Here is a 25,096-nt window from a genome sequence, read left to right as displayed (position 1 = left end):
GAGTACATCATGCAAAAGGCTGGGCTCGATGGAGCACCAGCTGGAATAAAGATTGCCAGAAGAAATATCAATAACCTCAGATACGCAGATGACGCCACCCTTATGGTAGAAATGAAGAGGAACTAAAGAGCTTCTTGATGAAAGTGAAAGAAGAGAGTGAAAAAGCTGGCCTAAAACTCAACATTCAAAAAACTAAGATCATGGCATCTGGCCCCATCACTCCATTGTTTCCCTATCTATTTGCCATGAAAACAGTGAGAGACTTTATTTTTGGGGGGCTCAAAAATCACTGCAGATGGTGACTGCAGCCATGAAATTAAAAGATGCTTGCCCCTTGGAAGAAAAGATATGACCAACCTAGACAGCATATTAAAAAGCAGAGACATTACTTGGCCAACAAAGGTCCGTCTAGTCAAGGCTATGGTTTTTCCCGTGGTCATGTATGGATGTGAGAGTTGAACTGTGAAGAAAGCTGATCGCCGAAGAAATTGATGCTTTGGAACTGTAGTTTTGGAGAAGGCTCTTGAGAGTCCCTTAGACTGCAAGGAGATCAAACCAGGCAATCCTAAAGGAAATCAGTCCTGAATATTCATTGGAAGGACTGATGCTGAAGCTGAAACTCCAATACTTCAGCCACCTGATGCGAAGAACTGACTCAGTGGAAAAGACCCTGATGCTGGGAAAGATTGAAGGCAGGAGGAGAAGGGGATGAGAGAGGATGAGATGGTTGGATGGCATCACCGACTCGATGGACATGAGTTTGAGCAAGTTCTGGGAGCTGGTGATGGACAGCAAAGCCTGGCGTGCTGCACTTCATGGGGTCGCAGAGTTGGACACGACTGAACAACTGAACTGAACTGAGGGTGAAAATAAAAAACCACCCACCCTACCTTCCCAGAGGGATATGGCAGGACCTCAGCCCCAGGCAGGGAACAAAGTAAGTCTCCTTCACAGCCTGAGACTACAAGCCTGCCTTAACACACATTAGGGTTGGAATTCACACTACCTACTTAGCCCAATAACGCTCAGAGCAAACCAGTGTTGTCTCTCCCCCAACCCCAGGCATGTACACATGCAAACACTTTCTGGAAAAACACTCATTAAACCGAGATCTCCAAGAATAAACTCAAAGAGGTCACCATCAAAAACCATAAAACGAAGAAGTAAAATGACTGAATGAAGGTCAGTATGAGCGGCAGACCACTCATCAAACCTGTAAATTCTACAGTTAATTTATTTTCTGCATCTGATCATTACAAGAATAGTGCTTAGTTTCTCAGTCGTGTCTGACTCTTTGCAACCCCATGGACTGTAGCCCACCAGGCTCCTTTGTTCGTTGGATTTCCCAGGCAAGAATACTGGAGTGGGTTGCCATTTCCTTCTCCAGGGGAACTTTCCAAGCCAGGGATTGAACCTGGGTCTCCTGCATTATAGGCAGATTCTTTACCATCTGAGCCACCAGGGAAGCCCGATCATTACAAGAATAAGTTAAAAGAAATAGGACATCAAAAACACAAAAGAAGAGACTTTTATAAAAAATGACCAAGGCAGCTATAAGTGAACCAAATGAAATTAGGAATTTAAAAATATAGTAAGTGAAATTAGGGAATTCCTTGGGCGTCCAGTGGTTAGGACTCGGCACTTTCACTGCTGAGGGCCTGAGTTCAACCACTGGTTGGGGAACTAAGATCCTATAAGCCACGCAGGGAAGCCAAACACAGAAAAAAAAAGTGAAATTAAAACCTTAGTGCAAATTAGGCAACTAGTGAAAAAGTAAGCTGTAAGATGGATTTAAATAACCTCCATGCAACACAGAAAAATCAAGATACATATTAAACAGTTGTTATGAGAGATTAGAGGCTTAAGGAGTGACGAGAAGCAATATTCCCCGAGCTGAAGATTTAGCTACAAATTTTCCAAACTATTCCATCTTGAGGAGCCCCAACTAGCAGAGATGAACAGAAGGAAGTGTCTATGCAGACAAACAGCAAAACAGTACAAAGAAAAGACCTTACAAACAGCCAGAGAAAGGGCAGATTCCTAACAAATAATGAGACTTGAACAACAGAGGTGTGTTGCAGGCTAATCTCCCCAAATAGAAGGTGGCCCCCCACAAAGCTCCACGGAAACCTGCTCTGGTCTTGTGTTACTGGCAACAGCCTGGGTCAATAAGGCTTGGACCCCAGTGTCTTAACCATGCCGGAGAAAGTGCTGGCAGCCCCCTAACCATGTTTAGAGATACACGAATCCTGCCCTCATCCACTGTGTCATGCAGACTCAAGTTCGCGGCTGAGCGAGGCCCTGAGCAAGCCAGGGGAGGGGCCAGGCCAAACCACAGCCACAAAAGTAGTATGGGACCTGGAGAGCAAGGCTCCATCAGAGCAAAACAACCCTTCTGTATCCTAGCCCTCGGTCACCCCACGGGGCCGAGGCTCTTCCTGAAATGCCAGGGGACTGAGAGCCACACCTGGAGGGCAGGGCACACACATTACTGACCTATCTGCCCTTTGTTGGGTCTCCCCTCCCCCGTCCAATGTTGCTCCACCAAGTCACATGCATGTTACATGATCTTCAGGATGCCAAGAGAACTGTACAACTAGCAAAATTGATTTTCAAAACAAGGTCCATACAGGGACATGTTCAGGCAGACAAAAAAATAGTTTACTATCATCAGACGCCCAACAGGGGAACTTCTCAAGGACATTCTTCAGGAGAGAGAAAATTCTGTAGGGAAGATACAGGCAAGAATGAATGCCAAGACAATGATAAATATGCGTGTAAACTATACAGGTATTAAAGAGGCAATGATACTGTCTGATTAAAATATAGATTGCAAATACTGGACAATAACAGACTATAATTTAAAATGGGACAAAAAGGAGCTAAGTGTCCCAAGGTCCTTATATTGTTAGGAAGGAGGGTAAAGAGAATGATTGACCTCAGGCCTTAAGTTAAACATAAATGTTAAAATTTCAAGGAAAAGCACTAGAAAAACCAGAAACAGAACATATAACTTCCACATTCTTCAGAAAAAATGAAAGGGAACAAGGGATCTTGCTAGTTAATCCAAGGAAAAAATAAGACAAAAAAGTAAAAATATCTGTAATATTAATAAATGTAAGTGGGCCAATCTGTCAAGAAATATCAGAAAGAATAAAAAGTTCAACTACAAACTGTAAGAAATAAGCTTAAAATCTAAGGATAAGAAAAGTTGGAAGTAAAAGAATGAAAACATATATAATGCAAACAACCCAAAGAAAATACAGCTATATTAATATCAGACAAAATAGAAAAAAATTACTACTAGAAGGAATTCATTGTATGTTGATGAAAAATTTAATTTGCTAAGAAGACATCAATCCTAAGTAGACTTAAGTAGACTTAATAACATACCCTGAAAATAGTTACAATGAAGTTGATAGAAATACAAAGTGAAGTTAGCATCATGAACCGTCTCTCAATCAGAAAAAAAATCATTAAGGAAAATCTAACAATTAACAAGCTTAATGTTAATACATATACAGGATATTGTAACATATTAATATACATCTATCTTCAACACCCTATTGAACATTTGTGAAAATTAGCTACATATTAAGTTATAATACAAAATTTCAAAGTATTATACAGACCTTATTCACTGAGCACAGATTAACAAATTAAAGGAAGATAATTTCAAAATCCATCAGTTGTAAATGTTAAATATCTGATGAATAAAAAATGATACCACAACAGTATTTAGGAAAAAACCAAGCAATAAATTCATTAAATGGTCATTTCCATTTTACATCATTTAAAAAACCATACAGCAAACACACTCAAAATCCATTTGTGCATAGATTCTGGTGTCTTTTTAAATGTTAGCCACTTTGGAAGAAGTTAATTTGAGACAGTAATAAGGGATTAAGGTGACAGGTATTTCCAGTAAAGCCAGTGTAAATTCTAAGTTAATAAAAAAATTTGCAACATTTATTTTTACTCTTTTTTTTTGTTATATAAGAAAAATAAATCCTATTTCTTTACATCATAGTTATGTCAATTTCTCTCAGCCCATCAATGTTCCTGGCTAACTGAGGGCTGATTCTGAGTTTATTTTCGACACCTGGCAAACTCCACAGATGTATGAAAGGAACAGGATGAACAGTCTTTAAAATGAATGATTAGACTATAACAAATCAGTATTCATGATCGTCATGTTTTACCCTGAAAGGACAGCTTTCAAGCCACAACTAAGTAATTTGTTCTGAAACTGTAGACAGAAAACTGACTCTCTCCCAGTTGGGACAAGCCTCAACTGTCTCAATTTCTCTATTTCTTTTCTATTTCTCTATTTCTCTTTTTCTTTTAAGGTTAAAAGAAAACAGCTGTGGTCCCACCACACCACTCCTAGACCTGAAGATAAAAAATATGTAACAATTAGCTTACTCCATCCTAAAGGAGATCGGTCCTGGGTGTTCATTGGAAGGACTGATGTTGAAGCTGAAACTCCAATACTTTGGCCACCTGATGCGAAGAGCTGACTCATTTGAAAAGACCCTGATGCTGGGAGGGACTGAGGGCAGGAGGAGAAGGGGACGACAGAGGATGAGATGGCTGGATGGCATCACCGACTCAATGAACATGGGTTTGGGTGAACTCCAGGAGTTGGTGATGGACAGGGAGGCCTGGCGTGCTGCGGTTCATGGAGTTGCAAAGAGTTGGACACAACTGAGCAACTGAACTGAAATCCTGAAATAGAAATATCTAAATAGCGGTAGTTTGTAGAATTCCCTCATATGTTAACCCACTGTACACATCTACCATTCCCAACAATTCCAAGACATGTGAACTGTCTTTAGATTTTTACATTTATCTTCATTAACACATGCAAAGGACATTTCAGAACACCAGTGAGATCAATATGGTTTCTTCCATCTAAGTCTTGACCAGAAGAACAGAGTATTTAATTTGAATAGACAATTTAGCTCTTTGTTTTCTAATAGTGAAAACTACCCAAAGTTTTACTTTAAAGCATCATCACTAATTGATACTACTCTGCAGCTGTTTAAACCAGAAACCTGAGAGCTGGACTGCTGTCTAGCAAGTAAAAATACAGGACTACTAGTTAAGTTGGAACTTCAGATAAGTTACATAAATTTTTTAGTACAAGTATGTACCACATATCACATGCGACATACTAGAAGATTTTTCACTGTTCACCTGAAATTTAAGTTTAACTGGGTGTCCTGTATTTTATCAGACAACTCTAAGCTAGAATTCTCCCTCTCTTACCTCCCACATGCAGTCCATCCCAACAAGGCCTATCAATTCTACCTCCTAAAAACATCTAAAATCCATCCACTTTTCTTCATTTCTTCTGCCATCACATTGGTCTAAGCCACCAATCTAAGAATTTCCCTACTGCCTCTCTGCTTCTACTTTTGTAGAAATACCACTTTCTCTAAATGTATCAGCATTAACTTTATACTAAGAGAAATAAAAGCTAACTTCAAGTTTCCCCTTTCTGCGTCATTATTGAGTAGCTGAACAGCAGCAACCTAAACTCTATCTTAAGCAGCATCAGAGGGACCCATGAAATCGCAACTCTGAAGAGTGAGGACTTTTCAGGGGTGACCTCTGAAACAGCTCCAAGGAAAGTAACAGTTCTCTTGGGTGTGTACACGTCAATGACCTCTATCAATCATCTTGCTAAATGGTGTTTATTGCTACAAAGAGATAAGCTAAGAAAATCTGTGCAGCCACAAGTAAACCAGGAGTTCAATAAAGCTGGTTTAAAACACTCCTGTCTTTCAGAAAGAATTCTAAGGTTTAGAAAGAGACTGCTTGATTGTGAGATATCCCTGTCCTTCAAACTGCTATTCTAAGAAACCATCCTGGTCAGTGTGCCCATCAACCCAAGGTTGCAAAGCCACAGAGCAGAGCACTAGAGAATTGAGGTGGTCGGTAAGTAAGAGGCAAGTGAAAAAAATGTGGCACTGACTTTTTCAGACTACCGATGCTCAAGAACAGTTGCCACCTCCTGACTAATAAGTATTTTGGTTGTGAGAGCTACAGAGAGCGCAGCTAGCCTGTCACACTGTGTGATCAATGGATAGCAACAAAGCAGATAATACAGAGAAATGCCAGTGCAGACTTTAAAGATTTGTGTGATACTGCAGAGCTGTACCAGCTAACCAAATTAAACACAAATTACTGCCATGGAAGTAACTGGCAGAAAACAGGTTTCCCTGTATATCAAAAAGGCCCCTGGAATTGTTACAAATGACTCTTAGATCCTAGAACATGATGGCAATTCAAGTGTTTCAAAGTTCTTACAATGTAAATTTGAACATTCATCTATTTAATACAGAATACCCAGTCTTAATGTTGTTGGCACTGAACAAAGAAACTATTCAAGCTGTCTCCACATGAAACAAGCATTCAAAGGGGAAGTCAGAACAGCCTCTTATGAGAGTGAGTTCCTTTATTGAGGATCCAGTTATTATTATTCAATAAACAAGACTTTCTGTGGATAAAACCTAATGATGCCACCAAAATCGTTCTTGGAAGCCCCATCCAAGATACAGCTTTTGGTATGTCTTCTTCTCTACAGCGGAAAACAGAATTTCAGCCTCTAGACACCCTGGCAGAGGCCAGTATTAGCGATTGGAAAGAGGTATGAATGGTTGCACCGGGTCCAGTCAATCTCTATAAAAAGCAGCGTGGATGCTGCAAGAACAGGCAACCCTTAACGCCTGCACTTGTATTTCATGTATAATCTGTTTTGTGGGTCTCCACTGATCACACAACGTGACAAGCTGGCAGCACTCCGAGATAACTGGCTCCACAACCAAAATACGTGTAAAATAATTCATTCCCCGTTTCTGTCGGCACCTGGGACTACAGATCTGAGGACCAGCAAGCTGTTTCAGTCACAAGAAAGGCACTGGAAATTGACTTACAGCAGAAGTGAGCTTTCTTATAAAGGGCTTCCCTTGGAGAAACTGAGGATCAGAAACTCTGAATCCTAACTGCTCTGAGACCATTTCAGCCTCCGCTCGCGGGACCCCGAATCCCCCCGGGATGCGCTTTCTCGTGCACTCCTAGGAAGGTCCACTGCTTGGCGGAGGACGTCTGGGGTGGGGGCCGGGCTGGACCCCGGCTTTTCTCTGAATAAGGCCGCTCTTGGAGGCTCTCTCCCGGCCCAGGAGGGCAGAGAGCGGCCCGGGCGTTTGCTTTGGGGCTGACCTGGATGGGAGCACCTGTGTCTGCCCGGCGGGCGGGTGGTCGCCCACCCGCGCGGTGTCGCCCGAGCGAACAGCCGGGGACCGAGTGCGGGGACGCGATGCCGGGGGCCGGGGGAAGGGCGCCCGCCGAGCCCGCTCCCGCCGCGCTCCCGCCCGCCCCCGACCCCTTCCGGGTGAGCCGGGCCGCGGCGGCGGGACCCGCGTGTAGCCCGGGCCTGGGGCTCCGGCGCGGGATGGGCCCGGCCCGGCGCCCGCCCCCGCCCCGCGGTCCCTGCGCTCCCCGCGCTTCCCGGCGGGCGCTCACCTCTCCCTGGAGTAGAGCTGCAGCTGCTGCTCGCGCTGCCTCTTCCGGGTGAACGCCATGGAGGGCGGGCGGGGCGCGCGGCTGCGGCTCGGGTTCGGCGCCGCCGGCCGAGAGGTCGGGAGCCCGGGAGGCGGGCCGGGCACGGCGGGCCTGCGGGCCCCACGAGGAGCGCGCGCCTGCGGCCTGGCGTCCCGAGCCCGCGCTCAGCGCCGCAGCCCCGCCGCGTGGGGCCTCGGCCGTGACTCAGGTCGGAGGAGGGGCGGGCGCTCGCCCGAGGCGCCCGGGACCCAGGGCCCGGCCCGGGGTCCGTCCCTCCGCCTCAAACCGCCGCCCCGCGGCTCCATTTCACTGCTTTTCCGCATGAAGACGGAAACCCACCCTGAAGTAAGTCAGCGTGTGGGCCATAGAGGTTCTTACTAACATTTGAGTCTTTAATTGAAAAAACTAGTCACATGACTCTCTTTCTGCTAACAGCTGTGTTTGAGATGTAACTTAAACGCGAAACAATTCAGCCATTTAGAGTGTACCAATCAGTGGTTTTTAGTATATTCACAGATATGTGCAACTATTGGTGCCCCTGAAATCCAGCAGGACCCTGGAGGTGGGGGGCGGGGTGGCTCCTGGGTACAAAAGCCTTTCTGGGTCCCTGTTTATGTTTGAAGAAAACGCTTTAGTCTCCGAGGCCTTCCCTGAGTTCCCAAGGGCAGCTTCAAGCAGTTACTAACCAGGGCAGAGGGAAGCAGAGACGAAGGGAAAGCAGTCCAGCACAGTGCAGAGCAGAGCCCTAGCGCCTCCTCAGGATGAAGCCAGTACAACTGAGCTCTGCTACCCAGATAAGGCCCCCGGGCCAGGGGGAGGGTGCTAACTTCTGGCTGCCCACAGCACTTCATCCTCTTCGGTCACCACCAAACAATGAGAAGAAAGGCAACTCTTGCAGCTCAATTCCAGAAAAATAAACGACCCAATCAAAAAATGGGCCAAAGAACTAAACAGACATTTCTCCAAAGAAGACATACAAATGGCTAACAAACACATGAAAAGATGCTCAGCATCACTCATAATCAGAGAAATGCAAATCAAAACCACAATGAGGTATCATTTCATGCCAGCCAGAATGGCTGCTATCCAAAAGTCTCAGTTCAGTTCAGTTCAGTCGCTCAGTCGTGACCGACCCTTTGCGACCCCATGAATCACAGCACGCCAGGCCTCCCTGTCCACCACCAACTCCCGGAGTTCACTCAAACTCATGTCCATCGAGTCGGTGATGCCATCCAGCCATCTCATTCTCTGTCGTCCCCTTCTCCTCCCGTCCCCAATCCCTCCCAGCATCAGAGTCTTTTCCAGTGAGTCAACTCTTCGCATGAGGTGGTCAAAGTATTGGAGTTTCAGCTTTAGCAACAGTCCTTCCAATGAACATCCAGGACTGATCTTTAGAATGGACTGGTTCGATCTCCTTGCAGTCCAAGGGACTCTCAAGAATCTTCTCCAACACCACAGTTCAAAAGCATCAATTCTTTGGTGATCAGCTTTCTTCCCAGTCCAACTCTCACATCCATACATAACCACTGGAAAAACCATAGCCTTGACTAGACGGACCTTTGTTGGCAAAGTAATGTCTCTGCTTTTTAATATACTATCTAGGTTGGTCATAACTTTCCTTCCAAGGAGTAAGCATCTTTTAATTTCTTGGCTGCAATCAGCATCCGCAGTGATTTTGGAGCCCCCCAAAATAAAGTCTGACACTGTTTCCACATCTATTTCCCATGAAGTGATGGGACCAGATGCCATGATCTTTGTTTTCTGAATGTTGATCATCAAGCCAAACTTCACTCTCCTCTTTCACTTTCACCAAGAGGCTTTTTAGTTCCTCTTCACTTTCTGCCATAAGGGTGGTGTCTTCTGCATATCTGAGGTTATTGATATTTTTCCCGACAATCTTGATTCCAGCTTGTGCTTCTTCCAGCCCAGCATTCCTCATGATGTACTCTGCATATAAGTTAAATAAGCAGGGTGACAATATACAACCTTGATATACTCCTTTTCCTATTTGGAACCAGTCTGTTGTTCCATGTCCAGTTCTAACTGTTGCTTCCTGACCTGCATACAGGTTTCTCAAAAGGCAGGTCAGGTGGTCTGGTATTCCCATCTCTTTCAGAATGTTCCACAGTTTATTGTGATCCACACAGTCGAAGGCTTTGGCATGGTCAATGAAGCAGAAAGAGATGTTTCTCTGGAACTCTCTTGCTTTCTCCATGATCCAGCGGATGTTGGCAATTTGATCTCTGGTTCCTCTGCCTTTTCTAAAATCTGCTTGAACATCTGGGAGTTCACAGTTCACATATTGCTGAAGCCTGACTTGGAGAATTTTGAGCATGACTCTACTAGCATGTGAGATGAGTGCAATTGTGCAGTAGTTTGAGCATTCTTTGGCATTCTCTTTCTTTGGGATTGGAATGAAGACTGACCTTTTCCAGTCCTGTGGCCACTGCTGAGATTTCCAAATTTGCTGGCATATTGAGTGCAGCACTTTCACAGCATCATCTTTCAGGATTTGAAAGAACTCAATTGGAATTCCATCACCTCCACTAGCTTTGTTCGTAGTGATGCTTTCTAAGGCCCACTTGACTTTACATTCCAAGATGTCTGGCTCTAGGTCAGTGATCACGCCATCGTGATTATCTTTGTCGTGAAGATCTTTTTTGTACAGTTCTTGTGTGTATTCTTGCCACCTCTTCTTAATATCTTCTGCTTCTGTTAGGTTCACACCATTTCTGTCCTTTATCGAGCCCATCTTTGCATGAAATGTTCCCTTGGAATCTCTAATTTTCTTGAAGAGGTCTCTTGTTTTTCCTATTCTATTGTTTTCCTCTATTTCTTTGCATTGATTGCTGAGGAAGGCTTTCTAACCTTATGTATTTTTCTTAAGGAAAAATAATTCTTATCCTTCCTTGGTATTATCTTACCAGTACTCAAGACCTCTGTGGGAATGATCTGATTACTGAAATGGTTTTACCATGGCCCATGTGCAAGCTGGTTCTCTGTGATCTAACTCATGTGAGTATGTTAGTTACTAAGTCGTGTCCGACTCTTTGCGACCCCATGAACTAAATAGCCTGCCAGGCTTCTCTGTCCATGGGATTCTCCAGGGAAGAATGTTGGACTGGGTAGCCAGTCCCTTCTCCAGGGGATATGTTTCTGACCCAGGGATTGAACTCAGATCTCCTGCATTGCAGGCTGATTCTTTACCATTGGAGTAACCCGGGAAGCCCACTCCAGCCCATTGATTTATAAATAAAATTGTTTCAAAGCTCACAGAATTCAACACCCTTTTCAACATGTCGCTTCCTTTCTCTGAGGTCTTCCATCATCATGACTCTCTCTGCCTCCTGAGATCCTGCTTCTTGACAGGTGTCTTTGCTTTCATCACGGGGGCATTTTATCTGCCCGCCTCCCCACTGCATTAATGGAGACTTGTGAATCCTGGCAGCAGTAACATCAGTGCAAACTGCTGTTAAAAACCCATGTTAGAGACCTTGGGTTGGATCCCTGGTCAGGGAACTAGATCCCACATGCAGCAACTAAGAGTTTGAATGCCACAGCTAAGACTTAGTGCAGCCAAATAAGTAAACAGTAAGAAACAAAAAACAACCCTATGAATATTTTCTTAGCTCTTTTAAGTCTACCACCACTGAGGATCCCTCACATTTTTCTTCCACAAAGAGTCCAGGCTTACAAATTCCTTGCCCCTCCCCACCCCACAGCCTTTTTAGGGCTAAGGAGTTCGACCCCAGGATCCTCTAGGGTCTTATCAGAAACAGATTGCTGGCCCCACCCTGGTGTTTCTGATTTACTAGATGGCTTCCCCCGTGGCTCAGCAGGTAAAAAAAAATCTGCCTGCAAAGCGGGAGACATGGGAAATGCGGGTTCTATCCCTGGGTAGGGAAGATCCCCAGGAAAAGGGCATGACAACCCACTCCAGTATTCCTGCCTGGGAAATCCCATAGACAGAGGAGCCTGGCGGGCTACAGTCCATGAGGTCGCAAAGATTCAGACATGACTGTGACTGAGAACACACAGATCCGAGGTGGGAACCGAGAGCCCCGAGCCCCCAGGTAGTGCTGATGCTCGTCTAGAGACCACTCTGAGAAACTTGGCTTTAGAACAAATTCCTCCCCAGTCTTAAAGAGAGCAGCACCTCCACCTCCCCCCACCCCCGCCCCCTGCCGTTCTCTTCATCCTGGCATCAGCAAATATACAACCTCAGGTGGGGGAGTGGTGTGCTCACATTTTACTGCAAGCACTTATCAGCACATTTCTCCCAATAAGCAGTTTCCTTTCTAAGAGGCATGAGATGCCAGGTTTCAAGAAAATAAGCCTTGGTTTTCCCCCACTGTGTTGCCTCATCATTGTAATTGTCAATATTATTGCTATCTGAATTTATGATGCAATTACTTTGTAGAAAACACTATGCTGAGTACTTTGCATGCGTTTTATTCTTCAGTCCCGTTGGGAGCTAATTCTCCACAAATCTTTCACATTTCTCCATGTTAGGCATCATCAGTCAATTTGCTCAGATTTATTTCCATTCTGGGAGAGTAGAGATGGAGAGTATCCTCTGCCCAGAGAGACACTGGGGATGAAGAGGACCACACCCTCCCTGCCCCAGGGAAGACTTGCCACCTCTCAGGATAATTAATGTAATAGTTCTCTCCAGAGGACAGAAGGCACAGGTTTGCCTCTGAATAAGGCTGTGGCTTCCCTGGTGGCTCAAACAGTAAAGAATCTGCCTACTATGCGGGAGACTTGGGTTCGAGCCCTGGGTTGGGAAGATCCCCTGGAGGACGGAAAGGCAACCCACTCCAGTATTCTTGCTTGGAGAATCCCCAGGGACAGAGGAGGCTGGTGGGTTACAGTCCATGGGGTCACAAAGAGTCAGACAAGACTGACTTTCACTTTCCTGGAGAATGCTGGGGATTTCCAAAGATGTGAATTCCTGAGCTGTGATGCAGGACCACGATGTGTCCATATCCACTGACTGCCTCATCGCTCCAGTGGGACGTGAGGGTCAAGTGGCTCATGTTGCCTGCTCCCCAGTAAGTGACACCCTCTCCAAGTCCACGTGAGTACACTGTCCCCTTACCTGCTAAATCTAGAGGCATTTGCCAAGCCCATCTAGCAGCTGTCACCTGCCACTCCAGAGGAACTACTTGACTTCCTTCTTGGCAAATCTCTAAGACTGTTCTATTATTTCCATTCTTTGGAAGAGAACAGCTAAATCTTTATACAGTTTAATAATATGTCCAATAGTAAGTAACAATGTCAGTTGATAACTGACAGTGACAAGATCTGATCCTGTGTCTGCCTGACTCAAATCTACTTTCTTTGCAGTTATACATTTCTAGTGGCAATCTGCGGAGAAGGCAACAGCAAGCAACTCCAGTTCTCTTGCCTAGAAATTCCCATGGACGGAGGAGCCTGGTGGACTGCAGTCCATGGGGTCGCTACGAGTTGGATGCGACTGAGCGACTTCACTTTCACTTTTCACTTTCACACATTGGAGAAGGAAATGGCAACCCACTCCAGTGTTCTTACCTGGAGAATCCCAGGGACGGGGGAGCCTGGTGGGCTGCCATCTATGGGGTCGCACAGAGTCGGACACGACTGAAACGACTTAGCAGCAGCAGCAGCGGCAGTGGCAATTCTGAGAGCTTTAAAAAACAAAACTAAGAATCAGAAGTCCTCATTACTGTATTAAAGCTCTAAGTAACCTCACAGGAAGAAAACAGAATTTTCCACTGTCAGTGTACCCAAGGGAGCCCCAACATACCTACCAGTGACAGTTGCTCCTGGACAATCTTCCTTGAAGGCAGGGAGGGGAAGGGTCAACTCAATGTTTCTGACATTCTCTTTCAAAACAATATCTATTTATTTGGCCACATTGGGTCTTAGTTGCAGCACACAGGCTCTCTTAGGAGCAGCATGTGACCTCCTAGTTGTGGGATGTGGAATCTAGCTCCCTGAACCCAGCCCCCAGAGTCTTAGCCATTGGACCATCAGGGACATCCCTGACATCTTCATAAAGGCTGCTTTTCCTCAGTTTCTCTGAGTAATTTATAGCATTTGTACATCTACATATCCATTTTCAGTCAGGCTTACTGAGGTATAACTTACATACAGTAACGTTCCTCAGCTGTAAGTGTGCCATGGGAAGTGTTATGAGATATGTGGAGTCATGTGACCACCACTATGCTTGTGATGTAGGAATTTCCATCACCCTAAAATTGTTTCTTGTGCCCTGTTGTCAGGAATCCCGGTGTCCCTTCCTGATTCCTGGAAACCACTGATCTGCTTTTTGTCTGTTTATTCCTCTTTCTAGACTTCCATGTAAACGGAGTTAGGGAGCACGCCTGACTTCCTGCCCTCAGCCCAGAGCCCTTAAGGTGCATCCATGTGGTTACCTGGAACACTGCTTCATTCTTTTTCTTTTTTTTTTGCTGAACAGTAAACTTTGTATGAATAAACCACAATGAGTTTGTCTTTTCAACAGTTGATGGAAATCTGGGATGTGTTCAGTGTTTTGGGCTACTATGGATAAAGCTGCTATTAACATTTGAGTACACATCTTTGTTTGCCTTGAATTAGCGAACTAAAATGGACTGGAATAGGTGAGTTTGACTCAGATGCCCATTTTATCTACTACTGTGGCAGGAATCCCTTAGAAGAAATGGAGTAGCCATCATAGTCAACAAAACAGTCTCAAATGCAATACTTGGATGCAGCCTCAAAAATGACAGAATGATCGGTTTTCATTCCAATCCCAAAGGAAATGCCAAAGAATGCTCAAACTATGGCACAATTGCACTCATTTCACACGCTAGTAAAGTCATGCTCAAAATTCTCCAAGCCAGGCTTCAGCAATACGTGAACTGTGAACTTCCAGATGTTCAAGCTGGTTTTAGAAAAGGCAGAGGAAGCAGAGATCAAATTGCCAACATCCGCTGGATAATCAAAAAAGCAAGAGAGTTCCAGAAAAACATCTCTTTCTGCTTCATTGACTATGCCAAAGCCTTTGACTGTGTGAATCACAATAAACTGTGGAAAATTCTGAAAGAGATGGAAATACCAGACCACCTGACCTGCCTCTTGAAAAACCTGTATGCAGGTCAGGAAGCAACAGTTAGAACTGTACATGGAACAACAGACTGCTTCCAAATAGGAAATGGAGTACACCAAGGCTGAATATTGTCACCCTGCTTATTTAACTTATATGCAGAGTACATCATGAGAAATGCTGGGCTGGATGAAGCACAAGCTGGAATCCAGGTTGCCAGGAGAATTATCAATAACCTCAGATATACAGATGATACCCCCTTTATGGCAGAAAGTGAAGAACCAAAGAGCCTCTTGATGAAAGTGAAAGAGGAACGTGAAAAAGTTGACTTAAAACTCGATGTTCAGAAAACTAAGATCAAGGCATCTCGTCTCATCACTTCTTGGGAAATACATGAGGAAACAGTGGAAACAGTGAGAGACTTTATTTTGGGGGGGCTACAAAATCACTGCAGATGGTGATTGCTGCCATGAAATTAAAAGATGTTTACTCCTTGGAAGAAAAGTTATGACCAACCTAGACAGCATATTAAAAAACAGAGACATTACTTTGTAAACAACGGCCCGTCTAGTCAAGGCTATGGTTTTTCCAGTAGTCATGTATGGATGTGAGAGTTGGACTATAAAGAAAGCTGAGCACCGAAGAATTGATGCTTTTGAACTGTGGTATTGGAGAAGACTCTTGAGAGTCCCTTGGACTGCAAGGAGATCCAGTCAGTCCATCCTAAAAGAGATCGGTCCTGGGTGATCATTGGAAGGACTATGTTGAAGCTGAAACTCCAATACTTTGGCCACCTGATGTGAAGAGCTGACTCATTTGAAAAGACCCTGATGCTGGGAAAGATTGAGGGCAGGAGGAGAAGGGGATGACAGAGGATGAGATGGCTGGATGGCATCACTGACTCAATGGACATGAGTTTGAGTAGGCTCTGGGAGTTGGTGATGGACAGGGAGGCCTGGTGTGCAGCAGCTCATGGGGTCGCAAAGAGTCAGACATGACTGAGCAAATGAACTGAACTGAACACATCTTTGTTAGAATATACATTTTCTCCCATGTCCTAGGGGCCATCTCCTGGAGGCTCCCATGTGTTCCCAGGGTAAAGCTCAGCTCCTAGCATGGCACTGATACTTTTAGGAGCCTTTCTTTGTCTTTCCCACTGTATATCTCTAAATATTTTCTGTGTGAGCCCAAACTGCTATGAGCTGGGGATAAATATGAACAAAGCAGAGAAGATTCCAATCTTTACAGAGCATCCAGTGGGTAAAATTGACTATAAACAAACCAAAATATAAAATAATTGCAGGGAATTCCCTGGAGTTCAGTGGTTAGGACTCTGTACTTCCACTGTGAAGGGCCCAGGTTCAATTCCTGTTTGGGGAAGTAAGATACAAGATACCACAAGTCACATGGTGCAGTCAAAAAAAAAAAAAAAAGATTGCAAACCATGAGTGCTACAGAGAGATGAGATGACACTACTAGCTGCCATATGGCACAGAAAAACTTGGCTGGAGGTGAGAAGGTTACAGAACAACAGGCTGGGAGATCAACTGGGTCAGGCACGTTGGCACAGATGCCATCAAGGTTAATGATGGGCTAAGGAAGAGACCCTCGGTGAGCCCAGTGTCAAAGCCTTTCATGAATCAGGTGGATTTCCAACAGGACAGAAGATGATAAAGCCTGATGTCATTAACTTCTAAGGAATTCTGGTTCCTGAAGGAGAAAAATAAATCATGTGAATACAGCAAAAGGAAGCAAGGAAGATGCTTATCTCTTGGTCCTAAGGTGCACAGGGTTAAGAACCCAGGATTACGCAGGACAAAGGACTAAGAGTTGCTGTGATTGCGACAGATCAGAAATGAGTAACATAGTCTCTGTCCTGAAGGGGCTGTTATTTTAACTCCCAAAGAGTTGGGAGGAGAGGGGTGGAGAGGAGATGAAGTTCAGAGTGAGTGTCCTGTGCTAGTCAACAGCTGGAGAAGCTGGGCTACTAATGATAACAGAAGTAAACAGGTGAGAAACGGGAGGCCAGATAGTGAAAATTGCAGTTTGGGTCCTGAATCTATGGCTCCCTGGCTTCTGCCTTCTGCTCGCTTGTGACTGCTCTGAGCTTCTGAAGCCTGAAAGGGATGCTCGACTGGGCGGAGCAGTGTGCTTATGCACACACTCAGGCCTTTGCAAACCCGTTTTGACTCAATAATTTCCCTGTCCTCTCACCTCCCATTCATGATACAAGTCAAATTTCACTTCCTCTTTGAGCTCCCCAGTCACCATTTGTACCTACCCACACCCTAAGTGAAAAAGAGCAGACACCGAAGCACCTGGATTCTCACAGCTTCCTGTTCAGAGTCTAATTTTAGCTCATACCGTCATGGAATTATTTGTTTACATTTCTGTTTACCTTATTCTCATAACAGGCCCTTCAGGACAAAGATTATGTTACTCCTTTCTGATCTATAGTAATCATAGCAACGCATGGAGTGTCAGTCCCATGCATATCTTACCAACACAAGTTGATAGAAAGCATTAGAAATTCAACTCCATTGGCCTGTTACCTGTTTCATGAGACCATATTTCCTCTTATTTATTGTACTTATCTTGTTCAAGTTTCACAGCATGCTCTTTCCATTAGTACTTTGAGCATAGCTAACACATTCATGTCATCTTGTTCATGCAGTTTAGAATCCTGTGTGCTGTGTGAGTCTATATCCTCATAAACTCAAGTGTCCACACTTGGTGGCTTGTTCTTTCAATGTAGCTTCTCGCCTTCATTGTTTTGGTCACTTCAACTGCCCTTCTTCGCCCAAGTGAGTATAGACTCCCTTTGTTTCAATATTCAGAAAGCATTCCTTGCTTCACCCTGCTTTTATTTCTTAATTTCTTCACTAGGGCTTAAGTTCAGCTTGGAACATTGACTGAAAACGGGCCTGGTTGTCACTGCGTGAATGAGTGGAAAATATCACTCTATATGTGGTCTTAACATTCAAGAGATTTTAGTTGCAAAGTAGACTAGATTTATGATCACTGTTGTGTTGCTTGCCACCTTTAACATATATATCCATTTATTTAGATGTTATTGACAAATGACAAGGTGTAGACAGATTACCTGTTTCTAGATACATAAAGAGTGTGACAATTAGAATACCGTCATGGTTGCTGCTGCTAAGTCACTTCAGTCGTGTCCAACTCTGTGTGACCCCATAGACGGAAGCCCACCAGGCTCCCCTGTCCTTGGGATTCTCCAGGCAAGAACACTAGAGTGGGTTGCCATTTCCTTCTCCAATGTGTGAAAGTGAAAAGTGAAAGTGAAGTCGCTCAGTTGTGTCCGACCCTTAGCGACCCCATGGACTGCAGCCTATCAGGCTCCTCCATCCATGGGATTTTCTAGGCAAGAGTACTGGAGTGGCTTGCCATTGCCTTCTCCGACAGTCATGGTTAGGACAACACAAAACATCAAAATCTACTTTAGCACAGATTAATGAATAAGATATCTGATGAAGAGTATGCATATATAGCATGAAAAAGAAGTGTTAGTTACTCAGTTGGGTCCGACTGTTTTGTGACCCCTTGGACTGTAGCCTGCTAAGCTCCTCTGTCCATGGAACTCTCTAGGCAAGAATACTGGAGTGCATTGCCATTTCCTACTCCAGGGAATCTTACTGATCCAGGGATTGAACCCTGGTCTCCTGCATTGCAGGCAGATTCTTTATTGTCTGAGCCACCAGGAAACACCCATTATATAGCATATTGCTTTTTTAAAAAAAAAAAAAAATTATTTGGTTTTACTAGGTCTTAGTTGCGGCATGTAAAATCCAGTTCCCTGACCAGGGATCAAACCCAGGCCCCCTGCACTGGGAGCATGAGTCTTAGCCACTGGACACCAGGGAAGTCCCAGCATATTGCTTTATAAATGATATAAATTGCTTTTGAAAATAATGAAACCTCATCAGAATGCTCCCCAAAGATGTTCACAACTTTACCTGAAAAAGGATGAATATTAACTTACATGGAAAAAAAATTCTGATTTAAGGACCTTGAAAGGGCAAGATTATCCTGGATCATCTAGATGTGCCCACTCTAATCACATGGGTCCTTTCCAAGCTGTAGTCACAGGGAGGCGTGAGTGCAGAAGAGAGACCCCAAGAGACAACAGTGGGAGACTCAAGTCACACTTGCTAACCTGGAATACAGATGCCCTCAATAGATTGGAAAAAGCAGAGACCCAGATTCTCCCCCAGAGCCTCCAGACAGGAGCAGGGCCTTGCTGACACCTTAGTTTTAGCTCAGTGAGATTCCAACTCTGTTGGAAGCCACAGAGTTCATAGTAATTTGACACCGCAGCCATAGGAAACCAAAACAAGACAGTATTGTAAGGCGGATGGAATGGTTTTCCAGAAAGAAAAACAAACCAACCAACCCAGTGAAACCCTGGCTGAGAGTTGTATATAATTTAGATGGAAATGGGGAATGTGACTGGAGAACATGAATTATCTTTCATTATTATTTTCCAGACAGGCCTGATGATCACTTAAAACAGAGAAAAAGACAGCACAATATCCACCAAGCTGTTCACAGTATTGCTTCAATTGTGGGATTATGGGTAGAGCAGTCCCCCCTTACCTGAAGTTTCACTTTCTGTGGTTTCAGTAACCCACAGTCAACTTCAGCCTGGAAATACTAAATGGAAAATTCCAGAAATAAACAATTCATGTTTTAAATTGCATACCATTTTCAGTAGTGTTGACGGGGGAGTATGTAATTTCCTCTGTTCTGTCTTGCCGCAGCAAAAATTTGAAGTGATGGACGGACCAGTGTTATAGCTCAGTTTTATTGGCAGGTGATGCTAAAGCTGAAACTGCAATACTTTGGCCACCTCATGCGACGAGTTGACTCACTGGAAAAGACTCTGATGCTGGGAAAGGTTGGGGGCGGGAGGAGAAGGGGACGACGGAGAATGAGATGGCTGGATGGCATCACCGACTCTGTGGACATGAGTTTGAGTGAACTCCGGGAGTTGGTGATGGACAGGGAGGCCTGGCGTGCTGTGATTCATGGGGTCGCGGAGAGTCGGACACGACTGAGCGACTGAACTGAACTGAACTGAAAGAAAATACATCCTCGAGGTGTGAGGACAGGCAGACCCAAAAGAGGTGAAGAGAAGTCCTGGGCTCAGTTTTGGCTCCTCTTTTTATATGTTTTTTCTCCTTCCCATGAGCCTGCCCTATGTAAATTGGGCTAGCCAGGAGGGCTGTTTGTTTTACCTGAGGTCCTCACTCCAGTCCTTGGACCTTCCTTTGTTCTATTTTTGTGGGCTTTTCCCCTCTTTGTCTTTTAGCCACTGCCATTTTGGACTCCTTTTTCCTATTCTAACTACCTAACATTCCCCCCTCAAGAGATGGGAGGCCCAAATCTTTGGGAATAGGAATGACGAGGTCTCTCTGGCTACTTCCTGCCGAACTGGGATGGCGAGGGGCGTTGGGCCTCCCCCTCTTGCTAGTCTCGAGCCTCAGAGTCCTTATAGTGGTGTCCATCTAAGGGTGAGTGATATTTTCTGTGGTTGGCTATAGTTTTATACATCCTTGTTGAACTGGCACTGCGTGTTGTAGCTTGTTGACCTGGGCAAAGACAAAACTGGTTAGACAGTGAAAATATAAGGAGCAATCATAAGCAGCATCAATATGGTCATAACAGGAATTGGTAGGGGTATTAGTCAACTCCAAATTCCCCTTGCCAGGAGAAGGATCCCCCAAAGAGAGACTGTAGCCACCCCAAGAACTCTCCAGCTCATTCTTTGAGATCCTGTAGGATCTGAATGCTTTTCTTGAGGACTGTGAGTCTTTCTTTAACTTAGCTGGAGGTATTTACCCAGAAACATCACGTTTCATTCAAGATGGCTCAAGGCCCTCCTTATTCAGTGATCAGGAGATCTATCTCCTGTCTGTTTTAGAGTACAACCCCCTGCCAAGCTGTGTTGGCTTTTTAGCACTATCCTGAGAAATCTTATCCCCAGAAACTTAATTTTGGGGGTGTTCATTAGAATGGCACTCATTTGCAGTCCTGAATAGGTATCTGAGATCTCCCAGGAGCTCACGGGTGTATTGAGTGTCCTCTTCTGTTTTCTTTCATGCCTTGACTAATGATTAGTGAATCCAGGAGTACCTTCACTGCTGTGGGGGTAGAAAATATTACAGGGTAGGGGCCCTCAGAGTTGATCCTTTGGGGACCCATCCTTCCAGACTTTAATTAGGACTTGAGTCCCTGGAGCATATAGTGGTGGCTCTTTAGAATCTTTTGGGTCCTGGTTGACACCCTAAAGCACATATCTTGTTGGAACTGTCCAATGGCCATGGTATAAGACTGGAGGGTCTGAGCCTCTGGATCTAGGAAGAGGTTATTGACATAAACAAAAGGTCTCCCATATAGCATCTCAGAAGGACTAAAACCAACCTGTTCCTTAGGGGCAATATGGGTGTGGAGGACAGCTATTGGTAAAGCCTCCTTTCATCCCAAGGAGGCCTTCTGGGTTATCTTTTTTATTTGCTGATTTTAATAATTGGCTGGCTCTTTCTACTTTTCCGGAAGACTGAGGGCTCCAAGCACAATGGAGGTGATAAGTAATGCCCAATGCTTTAGAGACCCCTTGGGTGACCTTAGAAGTAAATGATGTCCCATTGTCACTTTGTAACGACCTGGGCAGACCAAATCTTGGAATGATTTCATGGAGCAGTTTTTTTTTTTTTTTTTTTACCACCTCCTCAGCCTTCTCAGTCCAGGTGTGAAAGCCTTATCCATCTTGTGAATATATCTATCATGAGTAATAGGTATTTATACCCTTGAGAAACTGGCATCTGGGTGAAGTCCATCTGCCAGTCCTCTCCTGGGTAGGTCCCACATCATTGGACAGGCTGGGCCAGCTGGGGTCTTTGAGCTCCTTGGGGGTTAATTGGCAAGTGGGACAAGAGGAGACCACTTGCCTTATAGTCGTTTGGAGGCCTGTTCCTCTGAAGGAACTTTCTAGTAATCTTTGGAGGGCCTTCTCCCCTAAATGAGTGGTGGCAAGTAAGGAGTTAAACAACTTCCATTAGAGGTTCCCAGGTAGAAAAAGGAGTCCCTCCTTGTGGAACCACCCCCTATGATCTTCTTGAAAGCCCTCTCTCATAGCTTTAAAAGTCTCACCTTCAGGATAGGAAGGAGTTTCTGGCAAATCTGTGGAACTAGGGTGGCAACCCCTATTAGGTCATGGTTCTGTAATGCTGCTCTCTTAGCTGCCTGATTAGCTGCTTGGTTCCCTCGTGCCACTTCCGTGCTTCCTTTTTGGTGTCCTTTACAGTAGCAGACTGAAACCTCAGAGAGTGGATGAACTGCCTCCAAGAGCCTATGGATTTGATCATATTTGATTGGGGACCTTCAGGTGGTCAAGCGGCCCCTTTCTTTCCAAATAGCTGCATGTGCATGTAGCACCAGAAAGGCATACTTGGAGTCAGTGTAAATGGCTACTCTTTTTCCTTTCCCAGCTCTAAACCTCGAGTCAGGGCTATGAGCTCAGCTAATTGGGCTGAAGTACCTGGTGGCAAAGATTTAGCCTTTATGGTCTCAAAATTTGAGGCTACAGCAAATCCAGCTTTTATTTTTCCATCCAAGACAAAGCTGCTTATGTCAGTGTACCAGATTTCCTCAGGATTGGTCAGAGGATCTTCTGACAGTCCCTCTCGGGGTTTTGTCCAGTGGTCCAAAGTTTCTAGGCAAGAGTGAAAGGGGAGAGACCCCTTGGGGATAGGCAGGAGGGTAGCTGGGTTAAGAACCTCACAAGGGGATATATTCAGGCCTGGATTTTCCATCACTTGGTACCACTACTTGTTATCTGAGGATGCTTTGATTAGACATCCATAAATGGCCTCTCCCGTTCAGGAGTTGTTTCACTTGGTGGCTGGTAAAAATAGTTTGCCCCCAAAAGAGAATTTTAAAGCATCTTCTATCAGGACTACAATAGCTGCAAGATTTCAAACGCAGGGAAAGATCTCTTCCCAATAAGAGAATAGGACACTCAGGGGCCACCAAAAACTGGTGGGAAAATATTTGTCCATCCCAGCAACAAAGAAGTGCTCAGGTGAATCTTTTTGTTAATTGTTTTTCCTGTAGCACCCAAAATGGTACAGGTTTGGGAGAAGAAGTCTCCAGAGTAGGAGGTCAGGACAGAGTAGGTAGCCCCTGTGTCAACAAGAAGTTCTCAGACCTACCTGCCACATCCAGTTGCACCCTTGGTTCCAGCCCCGTGATGGTTATCTGTGACAGGCGGGCTGGCTGGAGCGGGCCGCGTCAGTCCTGTTGAAACATCGTGAGGGAAGGTGTGGCGCTTGACTTCGAGGCTCTTGGGCCCTGAGGGCAGAGTGCTGCCCAGTGTCCCAGTTGATGGCATTTGTAGCAAGCCGTTTTAGGAGACTTGTCACTGTTTGGACACTCTTTGGCCCAATGTCCCGCCTGTCTACCGATTAGGCTTTTGCCTTGTGCCTTGTCCTTCAAGGACTTGGGGTTTGCCATAGGGCTTCCCTGGAGGGTGGCCAGCATCTGGGCCTGCCTTGGCTCTTTCCTTTTCTCCCTTTCCTGGGCCTTGGCCTCCCTCTCCTGTTCTCTGTAATAAAAGGTATTGGTGGCTGTCTGGACCATCTCATCTAAAGAGGCAGCAGGATCCTGCTGCTGTAGCTGTTGTAACTTTATCCCGATATCTGAGGCACATCGGGACAGGAATTTGTCCTTTAAAATCACCTGTCCCTCGTAAGAGTCTAAGTCCAGATTGGTAAACTTTTGGAGGGCCTCTTTTAGCCTTTCCAGAAAGGCAATGGGGTTCTCATTGGACTCCTGAGTTATTGCTGAGACCGGGTGTAGTCCCACAGCTAATAGGCTTCCTTCTATTTCCATGGGTGGACTTCCTGAGGGGTGAGTATTTCTGAAGCTTATCCTACCCAGTACTGTTGCAACCTGAGAGCCAGGCATCCCTGGGTCAGATTGAGGTGTAACAACTTCCTGGAGATCGAATCCCCAGGCAGGTCGAGGCATGTCAGCCTCCTGAGAATTGGGTCCCTGGTCAGGTCAAGGCATGTTGGCCTCCTGGGACCCCTGAACTGGCAGATCCCTGAGCAAGTTGAGGCGTGACAACCTCCCAGGGACCAGGCAGGTTGAGGCAGGTCGACCTCCTGGGACCCCAGGCTGGTGGATCCCTGAGCAGGCTGAGATGTAACAACCTCCCGGGGACTAGATCCCTAGGCAGGTCAACCTCCTGGGACCCCCAGGCTGGAGTTGGGCATCTCCAAGGTCTCCAGCATGACCAGAGCTGGGTAGGATTAAGGGATTGTAATCTTAACTCATTGCTGGTTTGTCCACCATGAATCGCTATAGATACCATGATGTAAAGCAATCCAAGTCTGTGCCCTGAGACTGGGAACCTGGTGAAACAGCCATAAGGCTTATCCTCTTATTGCTCTGAGGGAATGTAAGTCACCGATTTCCTCCCCTAGTCCTCCATAAGAGCAGACTTGTCTCCAATGGTAAACATTTCATTGTTGTAGACCCACTTTAGGTAATAGCAGAAGTAATGACAAAGGAGTGCGTTCTCTGGTCCTTTTAGGGGCATTAGAAAAGGTGGGCTGCAGTCCATGGGGTCGCTGAGAGTTGGACACGACTGAGCGACTTCACTTTCACTTTTCACTTTCATGCACTGGAGGAGGAAATGGCAACCCACTCCAGTATTCTTGCCTGGAGAATCCCAGGGACAGCAGAGCCTGGTGGACTGTCGTCTATGGGGTTGCACAGAGTCAGACACGACTGAAGCAACTTAGCAGCAGCAGCAGCAGAATATTTTAATAATAAACCGGGTGGAGCAATGTTGCCTACAAGGGGGCAGGGTCCTGGTTGTAGGATTTAGTAAGTGGCTTAAGAACAAATTGATAAGAGGAAACAGACCAGATGTTCCATAAAAGTGGAGTGCATATTTGATTCAGGGGTATGTTTTCAACTTTAGGAGAAGGGTGGCAAGGGTTTGGGCCCAAATGGCCTGTAGGGCTAACTCCCAAAGTGGCAAACATTATCCTCGGAAGCCCAATTGCCCTTGAAGGGGCGCCACCAACAGATGGACTTCTAGCAGGCATTGTGTGCCTGTCTCCCGCCCTAGCGGGTCCACTGAGAGATGCTGGTGTTGCACATGTTGTAGGAAACATGTAAGATGAAGGCCTGAATATCTAGAGGGATTGGATATTATACAGCATTTCTCTCCCAAAGGTCAGCTGTTTTCTGGTTGTCCCCCCAGAAGATTGTAGAGGCAACATTGTGGGCCCAGACGGGGCTCAGGAAAAGCGCATGAAACAGGAGGGAAGAGGACAGGGCACACCTTTTGAAAGAATAACATAGCCCAAGGGCATAACATAAACCGATTAAAATCAAATGGGTCCAAGATGACAAGTTAAA

The 25,096-nt window shown here is 45.3% G+C and overlaps 2 protein-coding genes and 1 non-coding gene across 4 annotated transcripts in view; 1 reads left to right on the top strand and 2 right to left on the bottom strand.

Annotated features, from left to right (window-relative positions):
* The window catches only part of NSMAF (neutral sphingomyelinase activation associated factor), a 63,775-nt gene extending 56,024 nt beyond the window's left edge, over positions 1–7,751 (bottom strand). For both annotated transcript variants that reach the window (XM_055432731.2, XM_088844459.1), the window contains exon 1: positions 7,531–7,751. In XM_055432731.2, coding sequence (XP_055288706.2) covers positions 7,531–7,589 — 59 coding nt within the window. In that variant the 5' untranslated portion in view covers positions 7,590–7,751. The remainder of the gene's footprint in view (positions 1–7,530) is intronic.
* On the bottom strand, positions 1,394–1,465 carry TRNAY-AUA (transfer RNA tyrosine (anticodon AUA)). Its single transcript has one exon. It is a non-coding gene; the product is annotated as a tRNA-Tyr (tRNA).
* LOC148775280 (uncharacterized) lies at positions 7,588–14,138 on the top strand. The gene is made up of 2 exons (XM_088844587.1): positions 7,588–7,914; positions 13,907–14,138. The coding sequence occupies exons 1-2, from the start codon at positions 7,588–7,590 to the stop codon at positions 13,916–13,918; spliced, it is 339 nt and encodes a 112-aa protein (XP_088700713.1). The 3' UTR covers positions 13,919–14,138.
* Positions 14,139–25,096: the final 10,958 nt, after the last annotated feature.

Source organism: Moschus berezovskii, chromosome 16 (genome assembly GCF_049115385.1).
Source record: "Moschus berezovskii isolate FMDL1 chromosome 16, NW_MosBer_1.0, whole genome shotgun sequence".
NCBI classification, from domain to species: Eukaryota; Metazoa; Chordata; class Mammalia; order Artiodactyla; family Moschidae; genus Moschus; species Moschus berezovskii.
Note: the sequence above shows the minus strand (reverse complement) of the source record. Positions and strands in the feature narration are given on the sequence as shown.

What these genes read in the sequence shown, in the direction of transcription:
- LOC148775280 (XM_088844587.1), top strand. Translation starts at nt 7,588, where the DNA reads ATGGAGGGCGGGCGGGGCGCGCGGCTGCGGCTCGGGTTCGGCGCCGCC.